The sequence below is a fragment of the Typopeltis vanoorti genome, chromosome 4 (genome assembly GCF_054136105.1).
Source record: "Typopeltis vanoorti isolate ZY-2024b chromosome 4, IOZ_Tvanoo_1.0, whole genome shotgun sequence".
Lineage (NCBI taxonomy): Eukaryota > Metazoa > Arthropoda > Arachnida > Uropygi > Thelyphonidae > Typopeltis > Typopeltis vanoorti.
In genome coordinates this window covers 127881394-127896436 of record NC_143552.1, presented here as the reverse complement: position 1 = coordinate 127896436, position 15043 = coordinate 127881394, and the positions used below count along the sequence as shown (strand labels likewise).

General features: G+C 35.6%; 1 protein-coding gene across 4 annotated transcripts in view; it reads left to right on the top strand.

Annotated features, from left to right (window-relative positions):
- The window catches only part of LOC150107666 (ATP-dependent DNA/RNA helicase DHX36-like), a 589788-nt gene that overhangs the window by 210446 nt on the left and 364299 nt on the right, over positions 1-15043 (top strand). For 3 of the 4 annotated variants that reach the window (XM_090391452.1, XM_090391451.1, XM_090391453.1), the window contains one exon: positions 11701-11782. The exons of the other annotated variant lie outside the window; for it this stretch is intronic. In XM_090391452.1, the coding sequence (XP_090247578.1) occupies positions 11701-11782 (82 nt within the window). The remainder of the gene's footprint in view (positions 1-11700; positions 11783-15043) is intronic. 4 annotated transcript variants of the gene reach the window in all.

Genomic DNA, 15043 nt, shown 5'->3' with positions numbered 1-15043 from the left:
CACATTCTCACAAACACTCTTCATAACCAACACTCCAGAGTCCTTATATCACTTTGGTTATATCAGGACTTTTCACCAAAGCCTTATATAGAGGCATCACTGTCTCCTTATCCCTTCGTGTCAACATACTTTTTATCATAGCAGTAATAAAATGTGCTTGCAACATGTGCAATGTGCCTCCAGAACTTCAGTCCACTGTCTACCATTACTCCAAGATTCCAAATCTCACCCACTTCCTAAAATACAACTCCACCAATACAGTATACAGCCTTATATCTCTATATCCCCAAGCATAACACCTTGCATTTATTAATATTAAAACTGTAATTCCACTTACTCATTTGTAAGCTAAAAGTATATTCAAATCTTGTAAAGAATTACGAGGTGGTCTGAAAAGTTCTCTGCCTAAAATGAAAAAACGAATTTATAATTTCAAAATTATTTTTATTTTTCAACATAATCTCCCTTAAGACTAATATATTTATTCCAGCGATGCTCCAACGCCATTATCCCATCCTTGTAGTGGTTCTCAGTAAGATCTTCAAAATACCTCTCTACAGCTGCAATCATCTCTTGATTCGAAGAAAAACGCTAACCAGCGAGGAAGAGATAGAAGTCAGAGGGAGCCAAATCTGGGGAATAGGGTGGATGTTCTAACAATTCATAGTGCAGAACCCTTAATTTTCCCATTGCCAAGACACCTTTGTAGACAAGTGCATTGTCCTGATGAAAGATTTTTTTTTTCTTCTGCAAACGGGTCTTTACTCATGAATTTTTTTTTCTAGTCTGGTTAAAAGATCGGAATAATATTCCCTAGTTATTGTTTTACCCTTTTCAGGATAATTAATAAACACAATGCCTTTAGCATCCCAAAACACTGATGCCATGACCTTTCCTGCTGAGCAATGGTCATGGAACTGATTTTGTCTTCTTTGGCGTTGAACAACCAGCTTCTGTCCACTGTTTTGACTGCTGTTTGGATTTTGGTGTGTAATGGTGAATCCAAGTCTCATCTATAGTAAAAAATTGACACACAAAATCAGTTTTATTCTTGTTAAAATGCTCCAAGCACTATTCAGCGATTTTCATGCGAGTGCATTTTTGATCTGCTGTGAGCAAGCGCAGCACCTCTTGCACAAAGCTTTTCCATTTGCAATTCTTCGTGCAAAATGTATCCTATTGAAATGCCTATAGTCTCAGCAATTTCGTGCACTTTGACTCGGTGGTCATCCAATACCACATCATGCACTTGATCAATGATTTCTGGTGTCGTTACACTTTTTTTTGAACATCCTTCACATGGATCTTCTTCAAGGCTGGTATGGCCATGTTTAAACTCAGCAACCCATTTCTTAAATATCGAAAACAAAGGAGAAGAGTTCCCATAAACTTTTATGAACTTTGAATGAATTAAACCTTCTTTTACAAAGAATTTTATAACCGCGTGTTACTGAATTTTATTGATTTCAAGGGATACAGAACAACACTTTTGCTTCACACAGCTGTATAAAACAAACTACTTGATAGAATGTCATAAGCATCCATGTGAAATCCCCAATTTCACATGGATGCTTATAACAGATGTACTAACTTAGAAAAAAAAATCTTGCCAATAGAGTTGCCATCTATGATCGAGGCCAAGACCTTTTCAGACCGCCCTCATAACATCAGCACTACCTAATTCTACCTAACTTTGCATCAATGGCAAACATTTGAAGATTCCTAGTAACTCCACATGAAATATCATTAACAAATAAGTTAAACAGTAGGGGCCTAAGAACAGAATCTTGAGGCACACCACTGGTCACAGTTCCATCCTACACAACTTACTGGGTATCATTTGGAGTGCTAATCTTCGATCCATCTAACCAATATACTATCTATTCCTATCCTTCTCAGCTTGTACACTAACTTATCATGTAATCTATCCAATGCTTTTGCGAAAGTCCAACATCTTCAGTATCTCTTAACACAGACAAAGTGTTCAGAAAGATTTTTGCCTTCTTTTACCAACTTATTTCTAAGGATTGGAAGTTTTTCCACTTGGTTATACTATAAATTAAGTATACCAAGAAATTATGTACTTGGTTTAATCCTTTATCCAAGTTGTAAGCAAACAAAGCTAGCACTTGAAATATAATCAGGACAGGGCAACTCGTATGTAGAAGCTAATGACTTCACATCACTTGCCTTAGTATCCCATCAAGGCAAGTGATGTGAAGTCATTAGGATCTATATACAATTTGCTCTGTCCTGATTATATTTCAGGCACAAACTTTGTGCTTACACTTGGATAAAGAATTAAACCATATATATAATTTCTTGGTATCCTTAATTTATAGTATAACCAAGTGATAAAACTTCCAACAACTATCTCTAATCCAGAGTATTTTAATAATAATTTGTGACACCTTTTGGCAATTCATATATGAAAATGACTTCTGCATTACTTCAATCTTGGTATCACTTCTGGGTCTGGTTCCCACTGATGAGACCTCAATCAAAGTTTTCCCAATACAGTTATTATATGCATGAAAAGAAAATAACTAGCTTCCACATCAAAAATTATAGCCATGAAATTGAAGTAATGGAAAGCAACTGTAAAAAACTGGAAAACAGTTTACAAGAAGCAGGTTACGGAATTACTTCTTCACAGATTGAAGACCTCATCGGATTCATACAAAATTTAGAAGTTAAAGACTTACCAGTAACACTTCAATATTCATAGCGTCTCCTTTCTGCATTGTCTCATTAAATGTACAAGGATTCCATAGGCAAATTGAACACAAAACTATACAGAAACTTATGCATGCCATAATATCAGGTTTTTGTTTCTGCAAGAAACATACTTCTGCAGATATAAAACTATAAAAAGTTTAACAGATAGATATCCATTTCTTTCTTATTGGAGCTTTGGAAGATTTAACAGGGCTGGAGTAGGAGTTGTTATTCTTGCCCCCCCCCCCCTCCCTTGGGTCATTCTGTAATATCCAAAGGGATGTAGAAGGGAGAATCTTGACAATAGATTGGAAATACCGTGGATGTGTAATAAGGTTTATAAATGTTTATGCTCCATCCAATGGAATAGTTAGATGAAAATTCTTCCAGGAATTGGAGCTATATTTATATGGCACCCACTACATCATAGCAGTTGGAGACTGGAATTGTATTGAAAACCCCACTTTAGGCAAAATAGGAGGACACTCCAGGAGTGGAAAAGTGGGATATGCGCAGTTAAAAACATATCTTGACAATGCTCTACTAGTAGACATATGGAGGATTCGCAATCCTAATCTCCAGGCATACACATACATGAATCAAGGTATTGGTACTCGTATTGATCGAATTTATATCTCTTCTTCCCTTATAAATAGGATAATTCAGATAAAACATCTTGACATCAACATGTCAGATCATAATCCAGTTATACTTAAGTTCCACTGCATGGAAAAAGTAGAGATCTCTTCTGGACCATGGAGACTTCCACCAAATTTTCCGTTGATCTTTTCGAATAAATTCCAGGCCATCTGTTTGAATTGGAATAATGTTACCTGGAATTGAGATATGTGGTTAAAATTCAAACAAGCAGTAAAGCAGAATATGAGAATGGGGAAAGGAACAAGCTTTCCTCAAAAGGAAAAAGTTGAAAGATCTGTATAAAGAGAGAAGCTGGTTTGTAACAAACTAACAGAATAGTATAGAATGTAGTAACATCATTAGAAACATTAACACAGAGATAGAACTGGAAAGGCAGAAACAAATAGAAGAAATAAATTTTAAGATAAGAATATAACAGCACTTAGCAGATAGCCCTTCAGCTGCATTCTTCAATAGACAATTTACAAAATTTCGCAAAGAAAGGACTATCACTCAAATCTGTGTTGATGGAGAAGACATGTCCACCACTAACGACATCCTTGACTCCTTTCAAAAACTCTACAAAAATCTGTTTGAAGACAATAGTACTGTTGGAAATTATAACTCTTGGAACATTAATGGCTTTCCTGTTCATATCCAAGATGGGCTTGACAGCCCCATTACGCATCTGAAGTTACCACAGCTTATAAAGAATGCTAGACAAGAAAATCCCCAGGACCTGATGGTCTAGGGATAGAACTTTATCGTGAAGCCTGGAATTTTATTCTTCCCATTCTAGTTACACTATTTAATTCCTTTTTCTCATCAGGACACATATCAAGTGAATTTGTAGCAAGCCATACTGTCCTCATTCCTAAACCTAATATAGATCACACCTTAATCAGCAGCTGGAGACCTATTTCTCTATCTAATACTGACTACAAGATATTTTTCCACATCATCAATAACAGTCTCAAAATGGGAATAAAATATATAATTAAAAGCACATAGGTGTGTGGAATACCAGGTCAAGCAGTAGAATTTAATTTATTTCTGCTACGTCGATCTAATCGACTTAGTTAACACGAAAAAGCAGTCAATGGACGTTACTCAAGCATTCAATAATGTCTAGCATCCCTTTCTATTCCACATCCTCCAGCAAATTGGTGTAGGTAAAAAACTGTTATCTGTTATCAAAGAAGCCTATGCCAATTCAACCACCTGCCTCCTAGTTAATGGGTTCCTGTCAGACCCAGTAAAAATTCAAAAAGGAGTCAAGCAAGGCTGCCCTCTCAGTCCACTGCTCTTTGCATTGGTTCTTGAACCTTTCTTACAACAAGTCAACAGTACACATGCTGTGCTAGGAATAACAGTTCCTTCAACTAAAAAGGAAAATAAGGTATTAGCATATGCTGATATGTAGTTCACACTTTCAAAGATAATGAATTCCATATATATATATTTTTTGGTATTTTGCAAAAATTCAGCAAAAGCAGCAGATTAATTATTAATGCAGACAAGACAAAATTAAAAGTTTGTGGAAAGTGGGATCTTGGAGGCATTCCTTTTGGACTAACTCCAAAGAGAGAAGCCCTCATTATACTTGGAATTCTCTTCTTCACTTACCCAATATTATTTATATACAAGAACTTATATACAGGAACTTGGAAATGTTAGAAGACTAGAAAATAGGGCCGCTCTCCTTTTCTTCTAAAGCCATAGTACTCAAAACCATAATCTTTCCTGCTCAGTTGTACATAATAAATATTACAGACATCACAGAAGCTGAAGAATGAAGCATGGAGGATTTGGACTTCCAGTCTTAAAATTTTGCTATTTAAGCAATACAGCTTCAGAAATCCATAACATATTGCAAACTAATTACACATGTGCAAATCTTCTCCGGTACTACTTGGGTTTCATCTTGCCCTGTTTGGAGTTAATGATTATAAAATCCAAAAGCTGAGATTGTTCCTGAATACTACAACACTCTGTGCTTTACTCTAAGACTGCTAAAACACTCTGGAATTGACATTCTTTCCATTAAAAAAAGTAAAATTTGGTATAAAGGAATCTTTAATCTCTTTCGCTGCGAAGTCCCACAGTTGGGTACTGACAACAATATTTTGTTTCATAACTTGATAAAGTTATGAAACAATCTGTGACCAATTGGAAACAGTAGAACATGCATTCTACAGTTGCCCTCTTTCTCTGTGTATTTGGAACAGATTATGTAATGTGTTGGGCATGCCACTATTTACAACAGAACAGGTTATTTTTTTACAATACTTGCCACCTATCAGCAATGAGAGAGAATTTTGATTTTTATAATTAATGAATTAAAATACCATTTATGGAAGGTTAGAAAAAAACATGAATTTGAAAGCCAGCAATATGACATCCAAATGCTTTATAATTTTGTATTGTGCAAATTTTATTGTTCAGTCAGACGTTTTTTGTATTTAGAAAGAAGCATTCTAGGAGATCTCAAATTCATCACTAGATGGTGTAGACCACCCACATTATGCAATATTCACCAGGGGGGGGGGGATAAAATTCTGTCTATTCTTGCTATGAGAGATTTTTTAAATAGTTCTATCCTCTTAATTCAATGTAGTCATATAATCAATTGCAGGGATGACTGGAGAGCAATCCTAGGCAGAGAAGGCCAACTCAAGGCAGTTAACCCAGATGGGGGATAACCACCTGGGTATCAGTGATCTTTGCACTTTAGTTTCAATTGGTCTTTTGTTGTTCATCTATATGAGATTGGTGAAAATGGAAAACTGATACCCTTTGGCTATATGATGATATAAAAGAGCTGAGGCCTTTTCTCTCTCTTTCATGCTATCTATCTGTCTTTTTCTTCTCCTTATACTATCAGGCTCTCTCTCTTGCACCCCTATACTAACTACTCTAGGCCTATGATGAATAACTCTTTACTTTTTTACCTCAATAAAGGTTGTAATCTGTTTAGGTAGTGATCCTTCCCATAATGCATAGCATTATACATACCCATAAGGATGTGTGCTTTGCATTATGGGGTACTAAGGCAAGTGATATGAAGTCATTAGCTTCTATATACGAGTTGCCCTGTCCTGATTATATTTCAGGTGCAAACTTTGTTTGCTTACACTTGGATCAAGGATTAAACCAAGTATATAATTTCTTGGTATCTTTAATTTATTTCTAAGGATAATTAACAAATGAAATTCTAACACTATTATCCTAATCCTATTTCTTTTATTAAATTTTATTTATTTTATATCTTATTTTATTAAAAATGATATATATAATATATAAATATAAATATAATATATAAGCCTTAATACAACATATAGTGAAGTCAAAACTAATCCTGTAAGTTGACTGCACTAGTTATGCTACCTCTCACCTTGTCTATACCCAGCCTTTAACCATGCTACCGGCCAAGACGTCAAGTTTATCATGGATACGAAGTGCATATTAAAATTGTAATACCATTGATATTACATTGAAATATATGATGGATACAAAGCATATGAGGATGCGTATTTGATCCATAATGGCCGGTGAAGTGGTTAATAGTGAATTGTGGAGAACAAGTAACTGTATTTATGTACAGTTTTACTTTGGTTAGTTAGAATGTTTCAGATTCATACCTGTGATGGTGCATTGACTTCAAAATTGTGATGTTTTTCAAAAAATGAAGCTCAAGTATAAAAAAATTATTTACTGTAACAATTATATATGCATAATAGATACAATTATGTATATTTAGTAATTCTATTTATCTCTCTGAAGAGATCTGACAGTTATAATAGCCTCTATATATAAGTAGCTCACACATGAATATATTTTACGTGTAGAACATTGTTTTTGTTTCCTTGGATAAAGGATTAAAACCAAGTATATGGCATCTTTAATGTAGAGTTACAGTTAGTAATATTCTAATATTATAAATTGTAGTAATGATTTCTAATATTCTATATATCTTTCTAACTTTATAAATTCTTATTTAATTAGTGAATTGAGGAGAGTAATTAACTATCTTTATGTACAGTTTTACTTTGGTTGGTTGGAATTTTTTTGATGCAAGGGGGGGGGGGGCTAATAGACAAACATCAGAGGATGGTGTATGGTGGAGTGGAATCGAGGCAAATGAGGGTAGCTAGTAGAATGCCCACTCTTTAATTTGTACATTAATGATATAGTGGAAGATTGGAGGGGGAGATATTCAGTTGCTTGCTGGTGATGCAAAACTGGGAATGGCAATAGTAGATATAGATGACTTTCAGGATGATTTAAATAAACTGGAAAGCATGGGCAAAGGACAGTGGTTGTTGATTTAATGTTGTAAAATGTAAGATGATGCACTTTGGGTGATAAGATGATTATTATTTTTATTATTATTATTATTATTACATGACACCTCCAGAGAGTCCAAAGACTTATCGAGGAAGGGCGCTCACTCTACAACTCTGTCTCCACCACTCAATTCACCAACTACAACGAACTGCAACTACACCAACACCATCTACCACCCATCACCCCCACTAGTATTTTCACAGACATCCATGCCCACGACGGGATTAGAAACCCCAGCCTTTTTGCTGGAGAGTAGATACGCTAACCACTCAGCCAACAAGATTGTCAAGACAAGATTACATACTTTGTATCATGTTGATGGAACTAGATTATAGGAAATTGATGAGGCTAGGGATCTGCGAGTAATAGTGATAATTCAGAGGACATATTGGAAGAGTTGGATGTTGATGAACACATTGACAAGTAATGATAGGACGATTATTATTCCTCTTTATAATGCCATTATTTGGCTACATGTTGACTGCTGTGCCTAGATTTGGTCACTTGCATTTCTAAGGGACTAGGAGGATTCAGAGATAAGTGACTGAGTTCATGACAGGTCTGTGGAATGTACCCTATGAGAATAGAATGAAGATGTGTAGGTTGCAGAATTTAGTTAACAGGAGAGGAGATATTATTATTGTTATTATTAACATCTGACCTCCATAGAGTCATAGACTCATTGTGGGAAGTACACACTATTGCACACAATGCTCATCCAACAAGACATTTTTCAGTATGGGGGGAACTATGGGGGTCACACTTTGAAGTTGTCTAAGAGTGTGCAGACCAGGTTCTTTACTTGGAGAGTGGTGAATGAGTGGAATGGATTGCCACAGGTGGTTATGAGCACCCCACAGTGAATTAGTTTAACCAGATGTATGATAGATATTGTGCTAATGAATAGCTTGGGTCTCCCACAGTGGATATTTTAACTCCATGGAGTATCCATATAAATAATAATAATAATATTTAATACAGAGGGTAACTATATGGCCATTCTAGAATTTACTTGATATGAGCTCAAAGAAAACATTATCTCTCACTCTCTGATTCTTACAGTTAAATTTGATTCCAAGGGATAACATCAAATACTGTACAAAACAATTTGAACATAGCATTCAGCTGAAAGTTGACTGTTTTATAGTGTCACTTGACTGCATGTGAACTCCCTTTCCAGCATTTATTTTATCACTGTCCTCATTATCTTCCTTTGTTTTATTTTACTTTTTTATTGTTTCTAGTCATTCATTTGGTTTATCTTACCTCTCAGATACCTTAGATCACCATAAAAGAAATAGATTTCACTTAGCTATACTTGCATATATCTTTTAGCAAGTAAGTTTCATGAAAATTATCTTTCTGACAACAGATGAATATGATAGGAATGGTACTGAACATGGGTTTGAAACTTTTGATTGTATTAGGGGAAAAGAAAAGAGAAAGTTGTCCAATGGGATCAAGCAGACTGTAGATCTAAGTATAAGAAAAAGCCAGGTAGTGATTTGTTATGTCTATACAAATTCCAGGAGCATCAGAAATAAAGATGTTAAGTTTGTTCCTTTATAGAATACATTGTGGCCTAAGATTGTTGGCATTAGTGAAACCTGGCTATCAGAGACTGATGTTGTAACTGAGATTGAGTGTAAAGGGTATAGTATTTTTAGGAATGACAAGAAGAGATAGGATGGGTGCACAAAGTGTGATGTGTGACTAGTGGGAGTTTCATAAAGGTACAAAGAATTGGGTCTATAAAGAATTGTATAATTCTTTGTTTTAATGTTTTCAACTATTGAACACAGTATCTGATTCTGTGTCTAACATTTCAGAAATATTGTCTTGATATATGTCTATTTTTCAAAAAATGAACAGCAATCTCAGAATCCTTAAAATCAGTAATAAATTAGTTTTAAAAGACTTTTAAATGTTTTATTTTGTATGTGAGCTAAGAAGGAAGTGCTTATAGAACTATACTCTTGATTCACTCAATTTGGAAACTTATAATAATTTTTTTTTTTTTTCTCAAAAAAAAATCTTAATTGAAGACCAAACTAGCTACAAAAAAAAGTTATCCAGAGCATGCATCATGCCTTATACTGGATTTATATCTCCAATCTTTGTGGTAAACAAGCATTATCATAAGCTGCTAAGATACTATATCTGGGTTGTCATTCATTATTATTATTATTCAGCCTCCATGGAGTCAAAAGACTCATCGTGGGAGGTCCTTCCTAAGAACATAAAGTCTGTCAAGACTCATCAAGGGGAGGCCCCCCCCCCCCTAAGAAACACAAAGTCTATCATACCACTCCTTAAACCCATTGACTGTTCTCGCTCTCACCACTCCATCAGGCAATGCATTCCATGGTTTGACCACCCTCCATGCAAAGAAACCACTCCTCACCCTCTCGCTCACAGTTTCCTTTCGTAACTTCCAGGGATGGCCTCTTGTCATTACGCCTTCTGCTGTTCAACAAAGCGAAAGAACTCCTCAGTGTCAACCCTGTAACCACCTCTCAACAGTTTAAAAGTCTCAATCATATCACCTCTCCTTCTATCCACCAAACTCTGCAGTCCACATTCCTTCAGCTGATCCTCATAACCAAAATTGCACAGTCCTGAAACCATTGTAAAAATAATCATAATTAAAATTCTGAATATTTTTACGAATTGTTTATGTTAAAATTTTATTAGTTTTAGTTTCATAACACGCATTGTCAGCACTTGCGATGTGTCCGTTATTGAAATTGTTTTGTCAAAAATGATATGTAAAGAAGTTAAAAAATTGATGTACTTACTGGATTTGATATTTGTATTACTTACAGGAATTTTATTGTAATTTAAAATATTAAGTTTTGTGTTTTTATGAAGACATTCTCTCTTGTCGCTAACAGAGACAACACGTCAGCCATTTTACCTAGTTTCTTGCTTACCAGTTTCATGGAGTGCGCATGCTCGCCGAGAAGTTTGATGTGTGATTGACAGTTGACAAGTTCGGTATCGAGGCAACGGGTATAAACAAGATAGCGTTCGGAAGGAATTGAGAGCACAGGCCGGCAGATATTTAGATTCAGAGGAACTTGAGTTTTTTTATGTGACAGTTAGAGAAAATTAATAGTATGTTCCGAAAAAGGAATCGTGGAACTATTAAGTTTTAATGTGGAATAAGTATTGATACATAAAAGGGAAAAATTGCTATAGATCGTTTTAAAAGGAATATTGGAGGAAGTGCTAATTGGAAGATTTATAGTAGCTTCTGAAAAGGGAATCGTACAACTGTAAGTTTTTTTTTTTTTTTTTTGGAAGAGTTAAGACTGTCAATAATCATTTAGTGAATAAAAGAAGAATTTGCTATTTACGTTCTAAAGGAATGTTCGAGAAAACTCTGATTAGGAAGTTTCATCTGTATTAAGGACGCCGGATTTGACTATTATTTCTACTGAAGAAAAGAGATAGAATTAAGTTCGGAAGAATCGATGTGTGCTACATAAGTGATGAGAAAGGATCCTGTAAAAATGAAGAATAGAGTCATATATCTTCGAAAATGGCCCTGACAGAGAAAGAAACTGGCTATGAACATTTTGTGATTGTGCAAACAAAGTGTTTAGTCTAGTCTTAAGTGTAAGTTTATTTTTAAAAGGCCTTGGATGCAATTAATTTTGTAGTTAGTTATGTAAAGTTGTTTGAAGTGTATATATATATTGTTCTTGTTTTATTAAATTTTATTAAATTCATTTAGTCATTTATATACCGGCCTGGTTGGCCGAGTGGTTAGCGTATCCGCTCTCCAGCCATAAAGGCTGCAGGTTCAAATCCTGCCGCAGGCTTGGATATTTGTGATTGTCTGTGAAAATACTAGTGGTGGTGGTGGTGGGCAGTAGATGGCGTTGGTGTAGTTGTGGTTTGTACTCTGTCTATTAACCACTGATTATTTAACATACCATATATATACTTCATTTTATATTCCTTCAGAATGTATACTTTTTTCCATTACAGATTGTGATTCATTTTTTCATATACCTGGATTTACATATCCTGTCGAAGAATTCTACTTAGAAGATGTGTTGGAAATGACAGGGTATGTAGTATTTAACTTAAGATTCACTGTTTATTGTTAAAAGCAGGGGGGGAGGTCCTTCAACCTTTCAGACAGTGCGGGCCGCATTAAAAATTTCAGTGAAGCCCGCAGGCCACTAAGCTATACTGCAGTATTTAGAATTCTAAGATGCTTTACAGATTCACAAGAATGCTGTACATTTGATACTTTACATAAAATCCTATAAAAATAAACAAACTTAGCTTTAAGAGCGTAGGTAGCAGTCGGATTCATGATAAGTAAATACAATCACTACTTGAAAAAAGATAATTTAATAAAGTAAACATTCATTTTTTACAATGTCAATGGGCAACTTGGCAATGCTTTTCCTTGACCGGCATGTCAATGTTGACATCAATGTTGGAAGTCGCTATGCGCAGAGTATTCTCGAGATGTTGGTCCATAATCTGAGTTCTTGTCTTGGACTTCACATGCTTCATTCTGGAGAAGAACTGCTCACATAAAAAGTGTATGTGCTTCCTAAAAAAGCGCACATCTTCAAAGCTTGCCGGCGAACATTAGGGAATGCATCCTCAGAAATGTAGTCTTTGTAAAATGTCAGCAAGTGCACATTGAATAATTTTTCTCTCAAAGAAGAGTTGTTTTGGAATTCAAGCAGCTCCATTTGTCTGAGCCTGGCATTTCGGCAGCATTGACACTGAATGACATTGAAAATAAATCTAAATAAGACTGTTGGTTACAAAAATCACTAAATCTCTCTTCGAACTCACTTCGCAACATGGCTAATTTTGTAGCGTATTCATCAAGAGGCGAGCAGTTGGACTCAGCGAGAAGGTGAAAATTAGTTAAGTCTTTTTTTGCGAATTGTGTCTCCGAAAGTTTGAGCTTGGCCACAAAAACTTTGATACGATCAAATCGAGTGTGCACCAGTTGATCTTTGGATTGTAACCCTGTATTTAGGTCATTCATGTGCAACGAGATGTTGGTCACAAAGACAAAGTCTGTCGTCCACTTCGGGTCATTAAATTCCACAATTGGATTCCCATTGGTTTGCATGAACTGCTGTATTTAAATCCTTAAGTCAAATACTCTTTTAAGAACCTTCCATCTGCTCAACCAACACACATCACTATAATAAACCACATTGCTGTGATCCACTTTGCACTCTTGGGTCAAAAACTCTTGGAATTGACGATGATTCAATCCTCTTGTCTTAATAATGTTGATGACAGTCACATTCTCAAATCCAATAGTTTTCTCGCACAAATTCTTCTGGTGGATTAAACAGTGGTAATGGATGAAATCTTTTCCTTCTAGTTCCAGTTTTTTCCGTAGCATCTTAACAAACTGTTCGTTCTTTCCCATGATAGCAGGGGCACCATCAATTACCACACCCTCAAGGTTGGTTAAGCTGAAGTCGAAACGCTGGAGCATTTTCTTGGCAGCTTCAAGACTATCAGCGCCTTTCGTCATTCTCTTCATAGGTATGAGCAGTAGCAGTTCTTCTGTCACATTGAATTGTTGATCAATGTCATGGACAAAGATAGCCAGTTGTGCTGTATCCTTCACATCTGTGTGTACTCATCTAAAGCAAGTGAATGTGATGTAAATTCGGATGACCGTTTTTTTTTTTTAGAGGTCCTTCAATGTCATTGGCAAGTTCTTCGACACGTTGTGCTACAGTTACTCCAGACAAACTTGGTTTTTTAAAACACTTCCTTATTATTTTGGCACAGAATTTCCCCAGCAGTGATGAGACACTCTTTCACAAATTCGGCATCCAAGAAGGCAATAAAATTTTTTAGTAGTTTTTTTCTGCTATTACATAACTTACTTTGATGCATATGCATGCTTTGCTCTCTTCCCTCTGCCTTTTAAACGTAACCTGCTGGTATTTTAAATCAATTTGGAGACAGCTCACTTTGTCCACATGATGCTGCCCTTTGAAGGTGATTGAAATTGGACGCATGCTTTGTCTCATAGTGTCGATTTATATTATTCTTTTGATACTGACACTGACTCACGACAAATTAAACACACTGGCTTATCGTTGATCAGCACAAAAAAGTACAAATTGGTCCACTTTTCATTAAAATCCCGAAAAGGATCACTTGATTTGCCCTTTTTTACTCGTAGACACCATAGTGATGGAAGGTGAATCCAAAAAATGATCCAAAATGGCTGTGTAATGGTTATTATTCACTGAATATGTCTCACACTAATGAAAAAAGTCTGGCAACATAAAATCACAATAGGCTATGGCTGACACGACGAACCTGCGTGCTCGTATCCAAAAATATCACACTGTTCATGACTGACTGACTGACTATGGATGAGATCCTCTTGTATTTAGAAGACTACTGCTTCAGCCATCTACCTGTGACGTTAGTACTAGTACGTTAGTACTAGTACTTTAGTACTGCTTGGTGCTGGTACATGACTGAATAAGCATGTCTATGTAATATTTATTTTTATAGTATTTTATGTAAAGTATCAAATGCACAGTGTTCCTTGTGAATCTGGAAAGCATCTTACAATTCTAAATACCACAGTATAGCTTAGTGGCCTGCGTGCTTAATTGAAATTATTTTTTATTTAATCACGCTTTAATGTTAAGTAGTTATTTTTTCAAAATGGCCAGTGGGCAACAGTTAGCCCACGGGCCATGCATTGAAGACCCCTGGTTTAAAGTGTGTGTGTATGCTATCATGAGAGAGAGAATATATTTTAAATATTCACTTAGACATGAACAGTGTTATGTGCTATATATAGCAGTTAAATACTTTGCGTATTTTAGTATTTTAATATAGTTAATTGTGTATTAAAATGAACAAAAAGAATATATACAGTAAAAAAGAAGACACACACCGCCACAAAGAAACAAACAAAATGAGCGACTAGTTTATTGGGTACACTTACCAAATAGTGAGTGGTATCTTCTTAACTCTCAGAATTGTCGCCATTTTTCCCTCTTGCATGTATAGCTTATGTAGATATAATTCCCTTTATTGTCATTAGTAGAATCCCCCCCCCCCTCTTGTCCTTTCTATCTCCCCCCCCCCCCAAAAAAAAAACCTTCCCTTTTTATTCTTGTTAAAATATCATCCTGATTGAACCGTGCTTCACTTATTCCAACAGCTTTTGAACAAACTTAATCAGTGAAACAATTTCATCTCCCTTATTTCTAATGCCTCTAGCATTTGTAAATAAACACAGTGATTCACTTTTGGGTCTGTAATCAGTCCTACCTAAGCCACTTATTGGTTGTGATTTCTCCACCAC